The 24,056-nt window shown below is 40.1% G+C and overlaps 2 protein-coding genes across 2 annotated transcripts in view; one reads left to right on the top strand and one right to left on the bottom strand.

The window, feature by feature from the left end:
* Window positions 1–6,208, top strand: part of NPC1 (NPC intracellular cholesterol transporter 1) — a 29,346-nt gene extending 23,138 nt beyond the window's left edge. Inside the window, exons 19-25 of the mRNA XM_008497589.2 lie at window positions 87–202; window positions 731–860; window positions 1,201–1,401; window positions 2,248–2,479; window positions 3,554–3,667; window positions 4,776–4,938; window positions 5,590–6,208. Coding sequence (XP_008495811.2) covers window positions 87–202; window positions 731–860; window positions 1,201–1,401; window positions 2,248–2,479; window positions 3,554–3,667; window positions 4,776–4,938; window positions 5,590–5,672 — 1,039 coding nt within the window. The 3' untranslated portion in view covers window positions 5,673–6,208. The remainder of the gene's footprint in view (window positions 1–86; window positions 203–730; window positions 861–1,200; window positions 1,402–2,247; window positions 2,480–3,553; window positions 3,668–4,775; window positions 4,939–5,589) is intronic.
* RMC1 (regulator of MON1-CCZ1) lies at window positions 6,114–22,861 on the bottom strand. The gene is made up of 20 exons (XM_030444116.1): window positions 22,411–22,861; window positions 20,009–20,085; window positions 18,392–18,476; window positions 17,953–18,009; window positions 16,835–16,921; window positions 15,441–15,581; window positions 13,726–13,829; window positions 13,167–13,256; window positions 12,955–13,060; window positions 11,542–11,653; window positions 10,649–10,693; window positions 10,173–10,226; window positions 9,771–9,899; window positions 9,331–9,437; window positions 8,508–8,627; window positions 7,845–7,922; window positions 7,568–7,672; window positions 7,410–7,478; window positions 7,041–7,266; window positions 6,114–6,306 (listed from the first exon to the last, which is right to left on the bottom strand). Exons 1-20 carry the CDS (start codon window positions 22,609–22,611, stop codon window positions 6,227–6,229), a joined length of 2,073 nt encoding a protein of 690 aa, XP_030299976.1. The 5' UTR covers window positions 22,612–22,861; the 3' UTR covers window positions 6,114–6,226.
* Window positions 22,862–24,056: the final 1,195 nt, after the last annotated feature.

The raw sequence follows: 24,056 nt of genomic DNA, 5'->3' as shown, positions 1-24,056 counted from the left end.
GAACTAAGTATCTTGGAGCAGAATGAGATTAGAGGATGTGTTCTGGAATGAAACAATTACTGATGATGGATATGTTCTTTTATTAGCACAAGGATAGGCTATGCCCCATCGTCCTGGATTGATGACTACTTTGACTGGGTGAAGCCACAGTCATCCTGTTGCAGAGTCTACAATAACACTGGACAGTTTTGCAATGCTTCAGGTATTGGCACCCATCTTGTTGCCAGGGGATTAGCTTGGTGTGCAAATTACACAGCCAAAACACTTTATCATGGTACAAGTCAGCTGAATAGCTTTTCTTACTGTAAGCAGGCACCTCTTGAGTTGCCCTCTGATTTGTTTGAGCTGCTGTTTGAATGAACTTAAATATTCTGCAGGCCAAAGACAGCCAATGTAATGATTATTACAAAAACTATGAAAACTTTGATACTTCTGGGGGTTTCATTAGAGCACACAAACTTAGTGCTCTATTTTTGTTTATATTCTTCAGTTTGGTAAAGTTCTGAATGGGTGGGTCTAATGGAGATAGTGAACAAGTAATTCATTTCTCTGGTAGTACTTGCCTTGGAAGCAATAAATAAAGGACTACAAATTTTATGTGGAGTTTCAGGGCTGATCAGTTATTTTGTCAGCAAAATGCTTTTTATGGAATTGTATCCAGTCAGAAGTTGCTAGTTTCAAGACTAAGATACTTGATTCTGGAGCTGACCTTCTTCCTCTGCTCCTTCAGTCACAGATCCGTCCTGCATTCGCTGTCGACCACTGACTCAAGAAGGAAAGCAGAGACCACAGGGCAAAGATTTCATGACATATTTGCCGATGTTCCTATCAGACAATCCTAATCCTAAGTGTGGCAAAGGGTAAGAGCCATATTTTATGTAATTTGTTAGTCCAGTGCATGAAAGAGCCTTGCTCTGGAGGTGTAACTTTGTCTGCAAGGTTGGATATCTGGTATCCTTCTGTGACTTCTAAAGTCAAACATTGATGTCACCTGTTCTATAGTATTTTCTGAAAAAAAACTGGGGAAAAAAATTGCATTCTCAACCACATGATATATCTTGTGCTGTCTTGAAATGTATTGTGCTCTGAAGCTTGCTAATATCAGCTCTTGAAATTGTTAGAAACAAGGTTGTAACTCTACAAAGGTAACAAATATGAATGGTGTTCAGAGATATCTAAAATTCTGCTATGTTTATATAGAGGACATGCTGCATATAACTCGGCTGTCAACTTAATAAACAACAACTCTGATGTCGGAGCTACTTATTTCATGACTTACCATACTGTATTGAAAACATCATCTGATTTTATTGATGCTATGAAGAAAGCTCGGGCTATAGCAGATAACATTACTGAATCCATGGGCATCAAAGAGAAGAACTTCCGGGTGTTTCCTTACAGGTAAGCTCAGATCTTTCTTGCCTTTGTGACACTCAGCTTGAGCAACTGAGGAAAGTACTGGTTGATAACAATGTAGGGTCTTGAGTTTTGCCTAGCAGAAGGTAATACAGAGATTCTGGAATTTCTAGTAAAGCCACAAAAGTACAACTTGTATCCACAGCACTACACCCCTATTTCTGTTTAACTAACTTAAATAAAGAAACAGGTCCTTCTCCAGCTACCACCAAAGGTAGCTCTGGCTGCAGCTCTTGCTCTTCCTAGCATTCATAGTAGGGTTTAGAAGTCTTAGTTAAAGCAGATATGTTGACCTGAGTCATTGTAAGCTGTAATGTGAATGTGTCTACTTCAAATTTGAAGTTATTTAAATTCAGGCAAAGGCAGCAGTGATGTCAAGTACTGCTTGTCAGTAATGTTTACATGATTATCATGCTAAAGGCTCTGCATAGAAGTACCACAATGCAATTGAGCTGGAATTGGAATCTGTACAGCTGAAATAATCATCTTTTTGCTTCAAAGTATTCTCTCCACCCTTAGGGTCTGGCTGCTCAGTGTATCTGCTTAGACCCTCTGCAGTAGTTCCTGCAGATACTACAATCCATCTGAGGAGCTGACATTCTGCCAGCTGTTGTTGTGTGGGAAATACCCTGACTTCCACATCCAACTTCTGTTTGAAGTGTTTGTGAAGTGTTAATAACAACAGTGTTCCACAGGAATCATTCCATGCTAATGCTAGGAAGCCACTTCCTGTAGGTGACTTCTATGAGGGAGGGAACTACTTTAGCACAGAAGCTAATCTAATATTAGCATATAAGGAAGATGGCTAACTACTTCTTTTTCATCTCACAGCGTGTTTTATGTCTTCTATGAACAATACTTGACAATTGTGCATGATGCCATCTTTAACCTCTGCATCTCCTTGGGATCAATATTTCTGGTGACAACTGTGCTGCTTGGTTTTGAAGTGTGGGCTGCTGTTGTAGTTTCGATAACTATTGCTATGATAATCATCAATATGTTTGGAGTGATGTGGCTCTGGGGCATCAGCTTGAACGCAGTTTCATTAGTAAATCTTGTCATGGTAAGTTAACAAGACATCCCTCTGCTTTTGTTTCCAAGTCTTGAATTAATTTGTGTCTTTTATGTGTATATATTCGTGGTGCAGAGTAGTGTTTCCTACTAAACTTAGACATTTGAACAGTAGTGGACCTATCCTAATAATCTGGGTGGTCTGTAGAAAACAGGTTTATTCTGACAGCTGGTCCCAGCAGTGGTAAAATACAGAAACTGAACTGTAAGCTATTCTGCATCTAGGGGTCGTTTCTTGTTCTGCAGCAACAGTTGTATTGCTGACATGTAGGCTAGGATCTACTGCACACTGACACAGGTTGTTCGTGCCTAACGTAAGGATATATAGGTTAATGTTAAGGCTTCTGCTGTATTAATGCTCTGCTGAGGTAGATCTGCAATGTGCTACAACCAGTACTGTTCCTCCATAAATGGATGAAACCATGGAGGCAGAGTGCTTTGCTGAAACACTCCAGAACTTGGTAACATAGCTGAGTGCTGGAGCTGTACCTTTCCTTGCTCTCTAGAGAGATTTATTGCAGATTTGAGAATGTTATGAGGGAGTAAACTGTTAACCCATGTTACACTGAGGCACATGCTCGTGTAAGTCTGTAAGCAAGTCTAAGACTTGTCAAGTGTTCAGTGTTGTAAATGACTATTTGAACAAATTATTTTTAGAAATGGAAGTCAGCTGAGTTTTTGTGGTATCAGATCAGCATGCATGCTTGGGGTTACTCTAGAGCCATGTGATTTCTCCTTATGTTCCATGTTCACTGCACACACTATATTGAAGCGAGCTTTCTTCAACATCAAAAAACTTGTGTCCTCCAAAACAATCTCTTATTTCAATTCCTGTTTAATTGGGTCATCCATTAGCCATGACTGGGAGTAAAATGCCCTATAAGCACCTGGAACAGCCTTTAGTAACCAAGTAATGCTGAGCTGGTAACTTCCAATGATATTTTAACCCTGGGCACTGAACACAGCTGCTAGCAAGTCTGTAGCCTGTCTGGAGTTCCAAGTAGAGACCTGAACATCAAAGATCTCATTTAGATGATATTTTTGTGTATGTTTCTTTTCACTCTAGAGCTGTGGTATTGCTGTGGAATTCTGTAGTCATGTGACAAGAGCATTCACTGTTAGTACTAAGGGCAGTAGAGTGGAGCGTGCTGAAGAAGCCCTTTCTCACATGGGCAGTTCAGTAAGTATCTACTGGGGGGGAGGGCTCTTAGAGGTCAAACTTGGCTTCTACTAGTAGGAAGGGCAATCAAGACTCAATTATTAGTTTGCTACTGTTATCTAATAATAGAGATCCTAGCAAAAAAGCTTTGGATCACCTAGAAGTTTAGATTAAACTTGAATTATCCCATTAAAGTTGAAGTGCTTCTCTTCCAAATACTAGGTGACTAGGAAAGGTTGTTCTGAATATGGGATGTAATCAAAGCTTTGGTAATGGAAGCAGGGATTGGTATCCAGGCAGTACTATCATGTCACTTGGAGCAACCTGGATTGGATTGGAATGTTTGCACGTACTGGGTTATTTCTTGGAGCAAGTAATGAGGAGCACCTCTGCTATGAAGACAGGCTGAGAGAGTCAGGGTTATTCAGCCTGGAGAAGAGCTCCACGGAGACCTTCTGGCAACTTCCTAGTAACTGAAGGAGGGGCTACAGCAAAGCTGGGGAGGGACTTTTTACAAGGGGCATATAGCAATAGGGTGAGAGGTAATGGTTTTAAACTGGAAAAAGGTAGATTTAGATTAGATATTAGGAAGAAATTCTTTCCTGTGAAGGTGGTGAGACACTGGCACAGGTTGCCCAGAGACGTAGTGGCTGCCCCCTCCCTGGAAGTGTTCAGGGCCAGGTTGGATGGGGCTTTGAGCAACCTGGTCTAGTGGGAGGTGTCCGTGCCCATGGCAGGGGGTTGGAACTGGGTGATCTTGAAGGTCATTTCCAACCCAAAACATTCTGTGATTCTGCATTCCAGGTAAGGAACGACACTAAAAAGTGAGTTACCTTAGTAACATATGTATCTGCCCAAAGTAAAAATTAAACTAAAACTAGTTGGTTGTGCAGATTAGAGTGGATTATTAACCATACCAAGCCTGGCCCCTGTGATATCGAGTTCTAGTGGGACCAAGAAGTTGAACTCTCTTCCTGAGTAGGCCTTGGGCTTGATATTAAGGACTATTGGGTATTGCATATAAGGACCCTCAAATTACATAGGATTTTTTTGCAAATGTTAAATAATTAAGCAAATAAATTACCTAGAGCCCTACTGACTACTTAAATGTTTTTTTTTTTATTTACAGGTTTTCAGTGGTATCACGCTGACCAAATTTGGAGGGATTATAGTACTGGCTTTTTCAAAATCTCAAATCTTTAAGGTGTTCTACTTCAGGATGTATTTAGCTATGGTTCTGCTGGGAGCAACACACGGACTAATATTTCTTCCAGTTCTGCTTAGTTACATAGGTAAGATGTCACACTCTGCTCTAGAACACTTCAAAATAGTTACCTACCTGTGGGCCTTTTCTCTGTTAAATAGGAAGGACTGCAAGTATAAAAAGCAGTACTTGAATGTGGCTCTGTCATTTAAGCAGCTGGTCTGTTGCAAAGCAAGGGTTGACTGGGCAGTGCAAGATCAGCATTACAGGTGTGCTGACCTGAAGCACCCACAGCCTGCCCTGTGTGGTTGCACTGTGCTCTTCATGGAGTTGGCTACCTGGGCACAACAGGCATCAGCATGCTTAAGGTCTAAGCCTGGTGACATGATGGTGGGTGGAAGCAAAAAATCTGCTGCTGGAGAGTTCTGCTGCATTTGCAGAAGTGATCTTGCTTTGCAGTAAAGATGGTCCAGACACTGTCCTGGCATTTGGGAAATCCTGCTTATGGTGTAGTTCTTAAAAGCAGACTTTAATAGAGCCTTTCTGATGGGAGTTAACACTGGGGATTCACCTACTGCTCTTGCTGCTGCTACCAGCAACAAACAGCTAAGCAGAAGCATGTTTCTGAAGTCTCATCAGTATTAAGCTGAACCTAGGTAACCAAGATCATTCATGCTTTCAGTGACTGATCTACTGTAATGCTGTGAGACTTTGGAATAACTCTGGTTCTCTCTCTTAGGGCCATCAGTAAATAAAGCTAAAACTCGTGCTGCACAAGAGAGGACCAGAGGTACAGAACGGGAGAGACTCCTCTACTTCTAGTTTTTAACAGTGTTCAGTGGACTCTATGAACTGTGGCTTAGGCCCAACACTTCTGAAGACCTGAAGCGCAGCAACGTTCTATGACTATCACACTGTAACCACCACTGACTTGACTCCTGCACAGACTCAACTAGAAGATACCAGCTGCAGCTTTGGACATAGCTTTAAACTCAGGAAATGCTACGTGTGGCTCATGTAACAGTATTACTAAAACTAGATGTGTTAAGTTTACTAAAACACTTCTGTTTTCGAGAGGTTGCATCTTCTTCTAGAAACCTAAACCAGCTGTATTGTGAGTTGAATAGCTTTTTTGTCAATGAAACTGAGGTGATGTGTATGAGAATGGACTGCTAAACCACTGACACTTATTTTAAATGCAGGTCAATGCAATTTTTGTCTCTATTTTTAGGGGGAAGCCATCACAAGTTGTAATATTTTTAGTACTATTTGCCAAAATGTCTTGTATATACTTTATTATAAAATAGCAATTTTGTAGTTCAAAAATCTACTTAAATGCAATAAATTAAGTTTATACATTTCAGTGGAAGAGTCTTTCAGAATGCTGTGGGCTTCATGAGAGCTTGCTCTCCAAAAACCTGTTTGAAGAAGGTGACATGTTCTTCACAGTGCTCACCTGGGGAGGGGAGCAAAACAGAAGTTAATTTTAAAACTTAGAAACTGAGTAGCAAGACTGTAGTTTCACTTACCTCAGTTTGTATGTACTAATTCTTATCTTTAATGTCTTCTGGGTAAAGGAGTTTTAACAATTTTAAAGCGGTGGTACACTGAGGGATCTCCAGTCTAAGTATTCTTGAGGTGAAGCAGATGTTTTACCTAGTACCTCTATCTAACCAGCTGATGAGTATCCATGAGAGTTCTTTACTGTCAAGATGCAAGATCTTGGAGAAGAACTTTTTGCCTACAGACAATCTGGTGGTTAGGAACACACCGCTGGTGCAAACAGTTTAGCCTGTTTTTTAAAGTGAGAGGAACTGTAGTATAAAACAGGTCTTGAATTTTTGTAATCTGTGGAAACAGGCAACTAGACTCAAAGGTTTCTTGACCCAGTTCCTGGTTTCAGGTGGAAGCACTAATTAAGAGTAAATGGCTCGGCTAAACTAAGCAGTGCAAGCAACTTCAAGCTTAACCTGCAGGTTCCTGTTTGGCTCAGTCTCTAACATCTGGGTTCAGCATACAAAAGGGTGTAAGACAAGTTAACTTTGGAACTGTATTCAAAGGTAAGTCTAAAATATAGGCTAAAACACACCAATAGTTTTATCTCACAATACAGGCTCAGCTGGAGTGGAAGTGAAACAAGTCAGTTTTGTTTCTCAGCTGAGTATCTGGGTCGAACTGGTTGTTGCTTACCTGGTGTGAAACTAGGGTTTCCCCGTAACCGCTGATTTCTTTGTTCAAAGAATCTGAATATGGTGTAGAAAAGCATCTCATCATCTGCTTGCTTTGCTGCATCAAGGAACTTGCGGGCTGAAATGCTGTCGTGTCCTCCGATACCCCTGATGAATCTCAAGGCAGCCAAAACTTGGTGTTTGGACAACAGCACTTCCACTATTTCATCATTTGCTGTGGAAAGTCTCTGTGAAGTCAATCACAGCTGTAAGACTCTGCTTCTAACAAACAACTGAGATGCTAGCTAGTCACTTCCAGCTTGGTCAGGTAAGCTGTTTGACAAGTTTAAACCACACGTGACACAGAGTTACTATAGTCTGAAATGCTTACTTTTAACATGTCCAGAGAGAGCTGATGTGCAGGAGGGTAAATGCTTTCCAGGGACAGTAACAGACAAGCCTAGGACAAAAGTAGACATAACCTTAAAACTCCTTCCCAAGACTTCCCAACTCCATCACTAACTTATTGAAGTGATTTGTCTGGCATACCAAAGGCTTTGAATCACTGAGCACATGATACTGCAGAAACTGATGGAGCATGTAGAACAGGTTGTGTTGAACAAGGGTTTTGATGATCAGCTCATACAAGTAGTGCTGTGAATGCAGAAAGAAAACCATTGAAAGTCTTGACAAAAATGGCTTGCTAATGGGTTTTACAGTCTAGAAGGTAATATTGTGTAGGACTTAGACATATGACCAAGGCTGGTCTGAAACTCCATGAAATTTCATGGAGGGGGGTGATGCACTTGGCATGCAAGTTCTTTACCTGAACTGCAATTTGGAACTGGTTAAGAGAGCGAATGTATTCCATCAAGACTGCTATAGTGAACTTATGAGGTGCTTCCTAGACAAGAAAAAAAGCGTTAGGTAAGACTTTATCATAGAATCATAGAATTGGCTGGGTTGGAAGGGACCTCAGAGATCATCGAGTCCAACCCTTGAACCACCGTTGCGGTTGCTAGACTATGGCACTGAGTGCCACATCCAGTCTCTTTTTAAATATCTCCAGGGAAGGAGAATCCACTACTTCCCTGGGCAGCCCATTCCAATGCTGGATCACTCTCTCCGTAAAGAAATTCTTTCTAATATCCAACCTAAACTTCCCCTGGCACAACTTAAGACCATGCCCTCTTGTCTTGTTGAAAGTTGTCTGGCAAAAGAGCCCAACCCCCTGGCTGGTTGTCTGGCTACAACCTCCTTTCAGGTAGTTGTAGAGAGCGATGAGGTCTCCCCTGAGCCACCTCTTCTTTAGGCTGAACAGCCCCAGCGCCCTCAGACTTGCATAGCTTCCCCTCTTAATAACAACCCTGTAAGAACAGGCATCAAAATACCTTAATCCTGACAAAGCCTTCTGTGGGCTATTTTGAGCATTCATCTTAAGTTTGCTGCTCTGAGACTACTGGCAAACCAGCATTTAAAGTTAACTTACCTTCTTCTCAGTAAATACAGACAACACATGGGTGTACATGTCAGACTGGTCAATAACCGCTTGAGTGCGAACCGGGCGTTTCAGGAGTGGGTTACTTCTACTCAGGCCTGCTTCTACCACCTACAAGAAGAAAGCCTTTTTAAAAGAAAACTGTAGTGTTGTGCAGTTTGCTCTTAGCTGAATAGAGAAGTTTTCCACAGTACAAGCACATTCTGTTACTGAGCAAACTTCATATCCGTGGTTACATGATCCTGGATGCGTTCTGTTCAGTGTGGGCTTTTGTATTCAATTTAAAACAGCTTTGGAAGTTACATAAAAGCAGCTGCTGCTACCTGCCTTAAAGAGAGGAGACAAATCAAACTTGCCCTGTTGACACAGGCCCCCAGTTTCAGAAGGATTTTTAGGATGTGGCTGTGTTATCCAAGCTAGTGCTTGAATTTATTTTAACAGAAGATGCACCAGGGCTACACATGTTGTGCAGTGGTATAGTGTGCCAGGAAATCAGTGGCTGGGGGATATTTTGATAGTTATGGATTCCAAGTTGCCTTTTAAGCTTCTACCCTCTCTGCTTTCAAGCACTGGGGTGTATCACTTCTCACTGTGGAGATGAACTATGCAGCATTTGCCACAACAGAGTGCTAAGTGGAGGTCTTAGTGCACCTTGCACTGTAGACCTTCTACTGAGAGCTTAAAGCAGCCAAGACCCTTTGGGTGGACCTGAATTTCCCAATTCAGGGAAGACTGTGCCTTCACCAGGATGCAACCTGAAATGCAAATAGCACCATCCTGTCTTTGTAAGCTGCTGTAAGTTAACATGGTTTACCATAGTGTAGCTTTGCTCAGCTTCCAAGTACTTCTTATATTCATGATTCAGTTTGTCAAAAACAGTTGCAATCACAGACAGTGATCCCCTTCCTGGCTCACTGAGCACTGAAAAGATAATAAGAAAAAAGAACTATGAGGAGAAATAACCAAAGGATTTAATACTGCCTTTTTTTTTAAAAGGTGATCTCTAAACTTTAAAGAACATTTTTTGCATCATGTCAGAGGTATTTTAACTAAATGGGGGTGAGGGGATTTGAATTCTTTCATGCTGTTAAGTAATTTCCTTTAGATTTGTAACTGAGGGTAGTCAGGCAAATGGCATCTTAAAGGACCAAGTGAGCTTCAGAGGTCATCTCACATTTAAGAACAACACAGCTAACTTGTGTGTTTATGAATAAGCAGTATTGTATTTTCAGGAAACAAAGGATGTGAACTTACTTTGAGAGCACACAGAGAGGATGACCATCTTGCATTCTTTCCTTTGGAGAAGGAAATCCATTAGTTTTCCTTTATCTAGCAAGAGGTTAACTACAGGTTCAAGTTTCACTTGAAGACTCCAGAGGTACCCTTGATTTGAAGGAGTAAAACAAAAAGTGAATTGCCTTGTGGTATAGCCTAGCCATATGAGACCACATCTAGATTATAACTTCTTTTGCCTTCTCAAGTCTGTTTTAGAGCAACACTACCCCTGAAAAGATAGATATGGTCATCCTCAGTTATCATTGCCATAAGTAGTCATCTTACAAGGTACTTCTGCTTAGTCACTTTGCTTTAAACTACTTTATGCACTAAAGGTAAACTAGCCACCCTTTGACTAGAATTAAACAGCTCACTACTTACCTTCACTTGCACTGATGATGATATCAGGTTGAAAGACAATCCAAGATGAAGAATCTAAATGTTAAAGTTCTAACATTTTATTAACAATGATTCTTAACTGATGCTACTGAATTCACATTACTGAACTGAAACAGATCCCTTTAATATACTTCCATTTACTGTCACAATTTTTTGTAAGGTCTAGAACTATCCTTGGAATTATCTTCAATTTCTTAGTGTGTAGATTCAGTAATTTAATATATGCATCTCATGACTGAGACATGTAGAATTGTATTATGTTAGATTATGCTAGATTTCTGTATATTCAACATAAGTATAGTTAAGCAGTACAGTCTCTCACAAAGCATAATATTTTGTTTGAAATAATATGTATAACTGGCTAAAATTGGGCTAAGGGTAACAAATGCTGGCTTCTTCCATGCTTGGCACATAGAATGAGGCTTCAGTAAGAGTGGCACTGAGTATATAAAGGATACAGAGTTTACATGGAATAGGAGACTGACTTGTCACGGAGGCTGGACCTGCAGAAAAATTAGCATCAGGAAAAGGACAGTAGTACTCTGTCTGCTCTTCTATACTGAAATTACAAACTACAAGCTTACACTAAAAAGGCAAATATGGATTGTAGCATGTCTAGCAGTCATGTGTGATACACCCACTGGTGTAACCAGGTTATCTACAAAGAAAATCTAATATGGAGAAGGCAAACAAATTTTTAAAAACATGACTTGTTTGTCAGCTAAGTGAAATCATGCATTGAGAAGTATTCCATCTCTAGTACTATAATTTGAAGTACATGGATTCTCTTTGCTGTTTCTTTTTAATCACTTTAGTCTCTTTAATCTGCAGATGGACATTTCATATCATGACTTCTGTTTAAAATAAAGTATAAACCAGTCTGGCATTTTAGCAGTTGTATTTGCTATTAGTGACTTCAACATTCAGATGCTAAAGAACTTTTGAGATGTAAAGAAGTACCTTTCTCTTCTACAAAGGGAACTAACCTGCTTTGCTCTATGGTAGTGGTACTAGCATGAAGCCAGAAAAGCATGAAGTGCTTTTGAGTGCACATACCAACTTTTATAGCTGTGGCCAAAAAAAACCAAGAAACCTACAAATCTGAGGTATAAATGTACACTACTATGGGCAGTATGCACCCTAAACTGTAACTTGTACTGTTCTGTACAATTCTGGAAGACAAATTTATGCTCATTTCCTTCTTGCCTTTTTTCTTCCCTTCCCCTTTCTTAAGTATGTGTAACAAATGTTAGTAACCAGCATCCTAAAAACTGAAGCACTCTTGTTTTCCAGCTGTTACACTTAGATAATCTTGATAAGTATTAGGATATACAGTACACAGTAGTTCTACCTGCTACAGGTATTTGATAGGGTTGTATTGATCTAGGTGGAAGGACAAATTGATGTATGGTAGTAGACCCATCAAATTCTCCTCTTAGCTTGATGTCAAATATAACTGAAGTCTGCAATTGAGAAGAGAAAATTAGTACTAGATAAATGAGTTACCAGCCATTTACATAGTGTGAGGCTGCTTTTCACATTTCCATCTTGTGGTTCCCATTAGAATGACAGAATGGTTGGGTTGGAAGGGATGTGCTGTGGCCAGAGACATCTTTAACTAGTTTGGGCTGCTGAAAACCCCATCCCAGATGACCTTGATCACTTCTATGGAGGTGAAATCCACAACTTCCCAGGGCAGCAACCTCTGCAAGGGTCTCTCCATGCTTTCTGTAAAAATTTCTTCCTAATATCTAATCTAAATCTACCTTCAGTTTAAAACCATTGCCCCTTGAACTGTCACAGGCCCTGGTTAAAAAGCCTCTCTGTCTGTCTTATACACCCTTTTAAAGAGATTCATGTCAAGTTCACTGCTTAGCTATGGATGCTAGAAACTGTGAGGATAAATCTGCATCTTCCTTTGATACCCTCATACTTTTACCATTCACTCTTGTTGGTCACTAACACTTCTACCCAGTATAGTCTACATTCTTAGCCTTGCATGGCGGAAGTTCAGTGCTAATGAAACATGACTTCAATTATTAGTACCTACCTATTTAGTCACATCTTTTTGTGTATATAGTTATGTTTATAGCTTGACCAAAATCCTGGAAAATTAGTGCTCAGGGTTAAATACTAATGTGTAGAATTAACATAAACTCTAACAGACATCAACTAATCATCTTTGTGAGATAATATGTCCCAGTTCTTGAAGCTGCCAAGGAAAAGGCAATACAAGAAACCAAAGCCTTTCCACCACTTGAGCTTTGCCACTGACCAAGCCTTGCTGCTGAGACTACAGACAACCATGGTTTTAGCTGTTCTATTATTTGTGTTCACACAAATGCCTGTGATACAAGAAGGCCCTTGTATCAATTATTTAGTATCCAATTTACCTCTTTGTACAGTGCCTTAAAAATCTACACTGTGGGGCAGGAGAGTATCATAGAGAAACTAGCATGAAGAAAAAAAAAGTGTCTGTAAAAAACAGCTATTAGCAACAGCCCTGATTAAATGTTAACCCAATAAGGTAAAAGGGTCACTTTTACCTAGTGGATCTTTCCTACCTTCATAGTAGGAAATACTCCTGCAAATACTCTGGCTTTTGGCAAAGCTAAGCAAATATTTATATTTATATTTATATTTATATTTATATTTATATTTATATTTATATATATAATTTTTTTTTTAGAGATAACAGACTTCATTACTAAAATCTGCCTATAAGTTACAAGTTGAGGCACAACATAATATAAATAAATCTCACCTCAGTATCCTGATGATGTACTACCACTAAGTTATCCACAACATTCAGTGCAAACTTTCCAGTTCTGTTCAGCTTTAAAATATGTGTCTTCTTACAAGATCCCTCTCTACAGAAATAGAGATGAGAACTGGCCAGTAAGCCTGTTTAAACTGGAAGAGCAGAAGTCTCAAACGCATGCAAATTGCCACTAATGTTCTGCATTGTGCTCTTACCTGGGTAAGTGATAGAGGACCACTTCTGCTCCTGTACTATTGGAAGTCCTCAAGTGATGCCTCAGATAGAGAACATAAAGCTGCCCATATCTAATGAGATATCAGGATTAAATAAATATCGTAAAATCAGAGCTCTACCAGTCCATTAAAGCCATGCATTTTAGGCCAAAAGAGGAGACATAAGATTACCTAAGTCAGGTGATCTAAACCACCACTCAAACCACAATGCATGCCTCTGCTGCATGCAAGTTAGGCACCTAAGAACAACTCTGCCTTTATATCAGTTCACAAATGAAGTGTTCTCAAAGTTTCTGTACTAATCTCTATCAATTTAATGTGAGATTTCAGTGAGCTTCCCTGCCTTGCTCCAACAGAGCAGTTCAGTTCTGTTGTAGTAACAACAGGAGTTTAGCTCTGTCCAGTAGTAACTGAAGCCCTTTCAAGTTATAGTGCTACTAAGTCAAGAAACAAGTGCAACCAAGTTGATGTTCTTGTCCTTTCTGAGCATCCCCAAACTGTCATACTTTTCTAAGAAGGGCTTGATAAGTTAGGTACCTACATGGTAGCCATAGCAATATCTCTTTCAGAAAGGCTGAGCTTGGAGGACTTGGGTGCTGCGGGTAACTCGATTTCAAATTTTGATAGTTTTGACATCGTTCCACTCTGTTAAGTAAAAGAAACACAAAACAACAGCAAAAAAATCAATTTTTAAGGCTTGAAACAAAAAGGTCTCAAGTAACTTTTAATTAAACGCTGCAGCAATAGCACCTCCACGAGGTGAAGCATGGTGATAGCAGAAAACAAAACAAAAACCAGTAAACATTTGTTCTTGCTATGATCCTAAATGCATATTGTGGTATTATCATCTTGATTTTATAACATCACATCCAGATAGCAAAACATTTCAATTTTAATTAAGATAAATTTTTATTCAGATGCCATTTCCAACTGCCCTGCAGATCTCAAACAGCAGTTCTCTTAACTTCCTTTGTCTCTCCCAAAAAAACATTTGCTCCAACTTTTAATTAACTGCTTACTGGGAAGGGGAAAAGACCAGTACCTCCTACCAGCCAGTTTCCAGAATCTGTCTTATACTCCAAACACATTCTTGCTAAAGGTTTCCTCTCTCTGCTTCCTCTTTTCCCACAGAATTTGTGTACACACAAGTTTTCAGAGTTTCCAAAGCTACAACAGAAATTCACTTCACACTCAAGAATAAGTTAATATGAATGGGAAATGCAAATGCTACAGAAATATATCCTTTACTAGACCTCTATTTTCAATGATTATTTTAGTACAGTACCTTTCTCAAGACATTGTTAAAGGTTACCTTCTGAACACAAAATAAAAATTACTTAGCTTCAAGCTACAATTTGACAAAAAATGTTAAGGAGCAGTAAGCATGACTCAGTCCTTAAAAAGAAAGCTGTAAGAGACTAATAAGTTCCACCTAGCCAATTAAGAGTGGAATTTCAGGATCCACTGCAGACCTAATACAAGATTAAGCCAGGAAACACATTTGAATAAGCTGCTTTTTAATCTCTTCCCTGTCTAGGGGAAGAATCTTACCAGAGAATCTTTCTAATCCTTTGAGAGAAGCAAGATAACCTCTACAGTTCTTTTCCTCATTTTTCAAAACACCTTACCACACACTTAATTTAAACCAGACTACTGCACGCTTTTTCCAAGCTAAAAGTATTTTCCCAGTAACCTTAAGTGTTGTCCACAGAGAATAATACTAAGAGAAATAAATACTGTAAACAAAGCCCTCTCATGTTTGGGACAATAGTTGTATCTTGAGCATTACCTTTTTTCTCATTCAAATTCACACACATTTGGAAGGTTGTGGTTAAAAGGACAAGTGAAAGGCCCTTAATTTTTACTACCACACTACAGCATGCAAATGCCCATAGGAAAAAAATAAATAAGTGGTTTTCCACCTTTTTTAAGTGGAGAAAAGATCTCTTGAATGAATTTAAGTTGTCCAATAATGCATCACTAATATTTTTTTCCTTTCTCAAGGTCAACTGTCTAACATTAGCTAGACACACTTCTTTCCAAAGAGAACAGGAGAGCAAATTGCTTAATTTTAAGCCATCACCTAGGATCTACCTTACAGATTTTTACTTTGTTCTTTGCTGATTGCCATATAAGGATGTGAACACATGCATCTCTTGGAAGAAATTCAGGAAAAGCAATGGAATATTGAAATGAAGAAGCAGCCTATAAAGCCAGAAGCACACAAATTGGAAAGTTTGGAAAATATTCCTTTACCTTGAAATAGAATGGCTGGAGGACATTGCCAAGAACAGTTGTGGACAGAAGAATAACAGAGCTCTCTGGACAATACATGTACCAGTTAACATTAATACTCTGATTCTTCAGAAGTTTTAAACTTCGTTTCTCTGGTAATACCTGGAAACACAGAATATTAGCATTATGTTACCATCAGGATTCCAACTGCATCAACTACTACACAGTAGCTAGGAATGTTAAGTGAGAAACAGTTAAGCATAAGGGCATTTACAGGGCTGAAATTAAGAATCAGAAACCTGACAATTACAACTTAGGCCCAAATTTACTACAGCTAAGGAAATATACATCAAATTCTCCTCAAATTCTAATAAGCTGAAAAGTGCTATCTTTTCCCCCTCATCCAACTCTAGGTATAAATTCTGTCCATAACGGAGAAAACACCTAACTTCATACAACTTCTGTAGTTGTATTTACAAGTTATTACAGTACCTTTATTACAGTACCTTTTCTGCCTTCACTCCTGAGCTTCCTTAATCTATTCTTTTAAAAACAAAGACACTATATGCGTTGATTCTCTTCAGTTTAAGGGCTTTAAAAAATTATCTTCAAAAACATAGGGGTTTTATTTGGTTGTTTTACCTGTAGGGTTGATGTTCATAATCCTTTTAGGTACAAATTATACCCCCACCACCACCCAGGGAGCAGGAAATAATTCTGCTTTTTTAGTTACTTTCTTCAGCACTAGCAATTAGTAGCAAAACTTATGTAAAACACTGTATCTTAGCTCTGCACTCAAACTATTGGGAAGTGCAGAGCTTTGGAAGAAGTTATAATATCCCTCATCATGAATGTCAGAAAGGGCTATTTATTCATTAGATTTCTCAAAAGCAAACAAACAAACAAAAAAACCTCCACCATATGCAAAGGTAATTACACATAACACAAAGGAACTCAGACAATGAGATCTACACAGGAGTAAGATGCCAGTTTGCAGAAGGGTGTAACTATCTTAGTCAATTATTTGCTCTCTGCTCATTTTAAGCACACACACCCCCACCCACACCCCCCAGTGCCAATCTGTTTTTATTTCACACTAGATTTAGAAACTCAGTTCCATACAAACCAAGAGCAGCTATTAATCTAGATATATCAAGGCTTAGTTCAGTACTCCTTTATACAGGATCTTTGTCAGCTGTTCTAAGTCACCTGTTAGAGTTAAGTTCTTCCCACCTCAAAAAGTATTCCTCTCAGAGAAAAATAATCATAGCCTGCAAACAAAACAGCAGGATTTCTTTTTTTAGTATTGCTTTCTCTAGTCAGAGAGCTAGGAGAAAGGAATTCAAAGATACAGACACAAATTTACATTTTCAAATTTATAAATGTGTCTGTCCTACAGGAGTTACTTGTATTACCTGGTAGAATTCAATTCCTTGATCTGTGAGGAAGACGATTTCTGTAGAGCTTGTCCAGCAGAATCCTAGAATATTGGCATTCTTTGTCTTTTAATAAACAAGCAAACAAACACTCTTTTACTTGAAAAAATTAACGATTCAGATAAGATAACATGTCTAAATGAAGAATGCAAGGCCAAAGGCAACTTAGTTATCCAGTCACTGGAGGTAATGCTTTTTGTCCAACTAGATACCCAGCAGCTGGTTTTGTAAAGGCTTCCTAAACTATGTGTGAACAGAATTATTCTATGACCCGAATTTTTGGCAGCATGTAGGATTTACAAATTTATTATGCAGTCAAAATTTCTTTTCACTGTAAATACAATCCAGTTCTTCTGGTTCAAACCATAATGCCAATTCAAACAATCCCTGATGTGGAAAGCAGATTCCTTCTGTTGACAGAAATTAAGAAGCTAGTGGGAATATTTGCCATGACCCCACTGGAACACTAACAAACACTAGAATGGTTTACTCAAACACATAATCCCAAATAATGAAAATGGTAGCACTTCAGCACTCAGTCTACAGGAATAAGGGGATCTGTGCAAATCAGATGTTAAAAAAATTACTCAAGCATTGTACTGCCCCACAATGTAATCTGTTTTAGCTAAAAGCTGCAAAGTACCAAACAACAGCAATGCTACTTGTTTCTGGCAGAAAAAAAAACAAAACAGAAGGGTTGTTTATAAATACCAAACATAGTCAGAGAACTAGTAATAGCTTACTACTAATGTTCAGTGAAATTAGGGTAAAACATCCATATTAACATATCTGGCATTAGTATAAGTACTGGTCACTGCTTCTATATCATCAGCACTTTGCATCTTCTCGATCCCATACTTTGAAACTGGCTGCATTCACAGCATTTCCAATTCTTTCTAGGAAAAAAGTGACTGGACCAGAAAGTTTTCATAGTATTGTTCATCCCTGTTCCCTTACCTTCATTTAAACAGCTCATAGTGCCTACATACTTCATTTACTTCATGTTAGCGTTTTGGTAGGCACCTCAATTAGTTCTCTTGTAGAGTAAAAGCTATTAGACTTTCACCTAAGTATAGAAGCTTTGGACATTTACTTACCTTACATTCCTGTGTGTATTCTAGCTGAGGGCTATCTGGAATAAAATTCAAGAAATCCTGCAAAAACATCCATGAAGCATATTAGCAATTATGAAGCACAGAAAAAACACACCCATAGGTACAAAAGAATAGCTATTAGTTTATCAAATTATTTTTGATGGGATATACAAAAGAAAAACTTGACTCAGAAGATATTCCACTTCATTCCTCCCAGAGAATTCTTTACAGATACTTACTCCCCTGTGACTTTCTCTGAAATTATGGCACTAGCAAGACAGTAATGTTGCCTGTTCTGCCTCTCAGGATGACAGAGGAATTTTCACTACAGCTATTGTTAGCCACCAGACATCTTGAACATTTGTCTCAGATGCTTCTATGCTTGTACTGAGTAGAAGATTTTCAGCTCCAATTCCCTATCTGCAGGGTGTAGGTTTCTTACCACACTCTTCAGTGTTCTCTGCACAGCCAGTATCTTGTTCCCCAAGGAAAACTTGATGCACTTCACTTCTCCTTTGTCTTCCATCCTATACAAAAAGAAGTTATGGAAATATAATCTAAAATAGAGAGTTATGAAATTCTGTCATGTACTCGCAAAAAGACAAAGAGGAAAAAGGCGTAATGGAAATTATTTTGTCTTGAATACAACTGATAAGTGTTTCCTTACAAGTACAGGATTTAAAGTCCAGCCTGGAAGGTAATGGCAGTTCAGAAATCCTGAATGCATCCATTACAGAAACACGGGTGAGGTCCCACAAATCAGCACCTGAAGTTACTACAAATGCTCAACTCTGTTGGCCAATGATGTGGAACTGGAAGACTGTCAGACTATTCAAATTTGCATTTTCAGTTTTGTCCCAGTTGAATCTGCAGTTCTGTGACACTGACTGACATCCTGCAGTCAGCTCCTCAGCTTCCAGAACTACAACTAATTGACACCAGGCTACTCACTTCCCCATTAAAAGGCATCCTCTAGATTTTCTGATATTACTGGGAGAGAGAGGCTGTTTTAGACCACTTTAAAAAAAATTAAACATGTATTCTTATCAAACAAACCTCAGTACTATTGCCATGTATAAGGTAATTCTACTTCCAGTATGTGTTATTAAGTCCAGACAAAGAGAGAGCTGGACAGTCTATCAGGAAAACTGTGGACAGTCAAGAAAACCTTCAGGACAGGCTCTATGCAATCCTTGATATAGGACAGTAAACACACCTCATCTACAAATTGTTTCATCCGTATCTGGGACTGAAGCAACCTTTCAGTAAAAGAATACTTGCTTACATATGGACAGCAGAGTTTAAAAAGCTGTCAAAATATAAAATAGTCTTTTAAAGACAAAGTAATTTAATTGAAAATACTGTTGTCAGATTCCATAAAAACTGTTTCCACAATAAATGAAAGACATAAACAAGGCCAATTTAGATTAAGCAAGAAACAGAATGTAAGAACCCTGCATGTAGGAAACACTGTGCTTGAATCACAGGCATGAAATTCAGAAATAATAGTTCTCTACACATTGAAGTTTACTTCATTTTGTTTAACTTGCTAAACTGCATCCTTGCATAAATAACCCCTGCCATGGGGATCACAAGTTTAAATTCCCATGCTCTCTCACACATAAAGTGTTTTTTTAATACAACACTGCTGTTTAAAAAAATTTTAAAATAAAGCCAGAGTCTAATAACTTCCCCCTCCCCAAGACTATAAACTCATGAGAGCAAAGCATGCCATCTCAATCACAAGCTTTATGGCTCTATTACAGTAGATCAGAACTAAGTAACACATAGGTTAGATATTAGAAAGAATTTCTTCACGGAGAGGGTGATTAGGCTATGGAATGGACTGCCCGGTGAGGTGGTAGATTCTCCGTCCCTGGAGACATTTAAAAAAAGACTGGATGTGGCACTCAGTGCCATGGTCTAGCAACTGCTCTGGTGGGTCAAGGGTTGGACTCGATGATCTCTGAGGTCCCTTCCAACACAGCTAATTCTATGATTCTATAATTTGGAGACTGTGGAATTCCATCCCAAAACAACAAAGATGAAGGTGCCTTACCTGAATGAAATGGGATTTCTATCCTCCAAACCTTTAACGACAACTCCTGTAGCTCCGCCAGATCGAACAGCAAAAACCTATTAAAAATGTTTTGAACATATTTGTAGCATATTCAAAATCATCACCTCAGTACACCTTTTCTATAAGCTATATAAGCCATTATACCTTTTCCATGAGCCTTAGTTTTTTTCCAAGACAGGAATTTTCTTCTGATAAAGATCTGCCAGCTCACACTGAGATTCAGAGTAAATAATAATTTCCTTCTTCTGGAGTCCCAAGTTTATTTAGAGTTAAGAGGTTTACAATTGTACTGTAACAGTCTTGTAAGCACATTCTGAACTATTGCACAAGTTCAAATGGTAAAACACTGTATAATTTTATTTTTTTTTAATATTCCTGTTTCCTTAAGTCAGGAACTAGTAAAAGTATTTGAGACATCATGGCATTGTTTAAAAAAATATGGGAATGAGCTTGGGGACTGGGAAGAGGTGCAACACAGTGACACAGAAGCTTGATCTTGTCAGAACATGTTATTTTATAGGAATAGTTTATTAGTCATTTCCAGTTTTGTGTGTACCTAACTTTGTGTGCTGACTTGCATTAACTTAAAGAATTCCTTTAGCATTAACTTAAAGAATTCCATATGTAAAAAACGTTCAAGATCTAAACAGCTTGTAGAAGTAAGGTAACATTAAAGAGTAATGCTGTTACAAACTTCAACAGGCCTGGAAGAAAACTGTCAGGCAGATGCCCTACTTGTATTTGCTGTTACAGTAGCACTAGACACACAGGTCTGGTCTCAGAATAACAGATACATTATTTTGTAACACTAGCCATGCTACTGGTGCAATATGCTCATACAGGAATACAGGTGTCAAGACTATAAACTGCAAGCAAGTCCACAGCCTTATTAGAATGAAAAATACTAAGTTTAACTGCTTTTAGTGTAGATGCAGCTAGAAAATAGAAGGCAAAACCCTTAAATCTTTGTGAAATGAGAAGATAGCAAGGAGAAATCTCTCAGAAGACATTCATTAGGGAAGCTGTCACTGAAATGCTGGATATTAATGATTTAGAAACAAACCAGAAATAAAACTATTTTAGAGTAGAAAGAAAACATGGAAAATTAAATCTACAGTTTAAAATAAGTTTGTTTCAAGTGAGCTCTTAACAACCAATTTCTCTATAGTTCTACCACATCCACACTATGATATATTGCCTCTTGACAGGCATATTTAAGTAATCTTATTTCAGATGGCCATCAAAATGTAAGTGAAGGATTATGGTTTATCAAGAGAAATGACAACAATAATCCTGAATGGAGTAACAGCAAGGAACACATCCCCAAAACACTCCCCCCTCTCCAAATATTCTACTGATCATGTCCACACCACAGATGGCAAAACCATGACATCTGTGTGGGAAAGCTTGGACATTTTAGTTCTGTGAATGCTGGGGTCACAGAACAGTTACAGGACTTAAACAGAAGAGTGTATCCACAACTATATAAGCCTCATGAAAGATTATGGATCTTTCAGCTACACTGAATACCCAGAAGCCCATTGGGATATTAAGGAAAAACATGCTCAAAAGAACTAAAGCCAAGAAATGAAAAGCGAAGCACCCACTCAGGTCTGAACCACATATAAAGCACCAGATATTTTCATGAATACACTGAATGGTAGGAATCGAAAGGGGAACAAACAGCCTGATAAATGAAGCTAACAGTTAAGTGACAAAGTTCACAAGCAATGCTGGGACATTTGTAATAGAAAGAAAAAGTGCTAACTCCGAAGAATTCCAGAGAGACTTTACAGCTGTGAGACTAAGGCAGGTGAAATTCAACCCAAACAGTGTACATACATCGATGCACTTGTGAGAAAAATTTTTCTATCGTTTCTAGTGAGATGACAGCTCCTGTGCCAGCCACCCAGCTGCAAAACCTCGCACCGCAGCGGTTCCACAGCTGGGGAATAGCCAGCCTCACGTTCAGCTGCCGAGGCAAGAGAAGGAAACCAAACCCAGGCATGATGGGTTTATGATTCTATGAGCGCCTCCAGATCCCCCTTTCTTGGAAAGCAGCAGCGAACAAGGATGAAGCACCAGGCCCGACCTCAGCCTGCAGAGCCGTGCGAGGCATGGAGGGGATGCCCAGGAACCGCCGGCCGCCCCCTCGCCTCACAGACCCGGCACGGCGGGGAAGGGGCTCGACATTGACAGGGGGCAGTGCCGGTCACGTCACACACCCCCGACCAAGGGGTGGGCCGAGGTGAAGCGACAACCCCATGGGTGGACAAGCACCGCCCGGCGGCCTGTCAGGAGGGGGGCGTGCGGCCTGCCACCGCCCCCGCGGGGAGGGGGAGGGAAGGAGGGAGGGAGGGAGAGCCCCACGCCGCGCCCACCTGCTTGTTGGCCTCATCGAAGAAGACGCAGTTGACGGGGTTGGCCTTCTCGAAGTGCACGGGCCTCGCACACAGCGCCAGGTAGCAGCCGCCGCCTTCCCCGGCTCCAGTTCTCCTTTCCCTTTCCCCTTCTCCTCCTGCTCCTCCTCCTCCTCCTCCCGCCGCCTCTTCCTCCCCCGGCGGCGGCGCCTCGCGGCTCATGGCGGCGGCGGCTCGCGGCGCTCAACGGCCGCCACCGAACGCACCCCCCCCACACCGTCCCGGTCCGGCCGCTTCCTGTTTACACTCCCCTCCCACGTGACGCGGCACCGGCCCGCCTTAAAGGCGCAGAGCAGGGGGGAACACACCGAGCGACACTGCCTGGTCCGGCGGAGGAGGAAGAGGAGGAGGAGAAGGAGGAGGAAGAATAAAAAGAAGACGGAGGGAGAGACAGAGGCCGCGCCTCGCCCCTCCCACGCTCCCCCCATCTCCATCCCCAGCCACACGGGCGATGGGCGTGGCACCGGCACGCCCCGCCCCATCTACCCCGCCACAATCACCTGAGTCCCGCTCGGTCCCGGCGGGATCCAGGGGCTGCTCCTCACCTCCCCGCCGCTGTAGGGAGGAGGTTTCCTTCCCTCCCCTCACTCTATGACAAGGGGGGGTGGTGGTGGTCCTGTGCCCCGCAGAGGGAAGGCTGCGGGGTGGAAGCCTGGACCTGTGAAGGGGCTCTCGGATAGATCTGAGGAGGCGACGTACAGGGAGAGGGGGCATACGGGAGGTAAATGTGCTGTCAACCCCAACCCCCCCCCCCCCCAAAAAAAAAAAACCCAAACAAAACGAACCAAAACCAACCAAAAAAACCCAACCCAAAGCCTTTCGATGGGGAGGGAAAAAAAAAAAGACCCAGACCTTTGCTTGTTTGCCCACACTTGCTGAAAGCTGTCACTATTGATACTGCTTTTGAGTATGAAGATGCTTGTTAATGGCTACTATCGAAATGGATCAGAAAAAGGGAAGTTATATGCTGGAAATACTGCTAATTTCCGGAACAGTATTAATAAATTGTTATTGAGGATAAAGTCTGGGGAGTTTCTCAACATTTATGTTTATTTTAGGTTGGACAATAAAACTAGCAACGGGGCTTTTGGTTGATGCGTTGGCTAATGGCTTAATTCACCAGTTGCAAAACCTACACTGTGGTCTAGAAATAGTACAAGAAAACCCTCAATTACATATTTGCCTCCTGGCAAAGAAAAAAAAAATTGACTGACATCATACCAATTTAAAAGTTATCAGATTAGACCAGTGACACAATTTAGAATTTTAATTACCAGATACTAACACAGTATCACAAAAGCAGTTGTGATAAAAACTTGCTGACCTGTCACTCAGTTAATCCAACTGTAATGATTTCACCTCAGACTAACAAACCCAAAACCAAACCCCACAGCTATAATTACAGCAAGCTATTTGCTCTGCAGAGCCCTCCTGCCTGATCAAGAATTCTACATTAGCTACAGAGGGAGCACAAATATTTCCAGAGAATTTAAACTACATTAAAGTTTATAATTAAAAAAAAAAATTAAATTTGCATATTAGCCAAGAGTTTAGTTAATACAAGGTCAAAATTTAAGAAATTCTAGTGGTGTTTAACCTTCTGCTAA

This window comes from Calypte anna, chromosome 2, assembly GCF_003957555.1.
Source record: "Calypte anna isolate BGI_N300 chromosome 2, bCalAnn1_v1.p, whole genome shotgun sequence".
Taxonomy (NCBI): Eukaryota; Metazoa; Chordata; class Aves; order Apodiformes; family Trochilidae; genus Calypte; species Calypte anna.
This window is presented reverse-complemented; position numbering and strand designations above follow the sequence as displayed.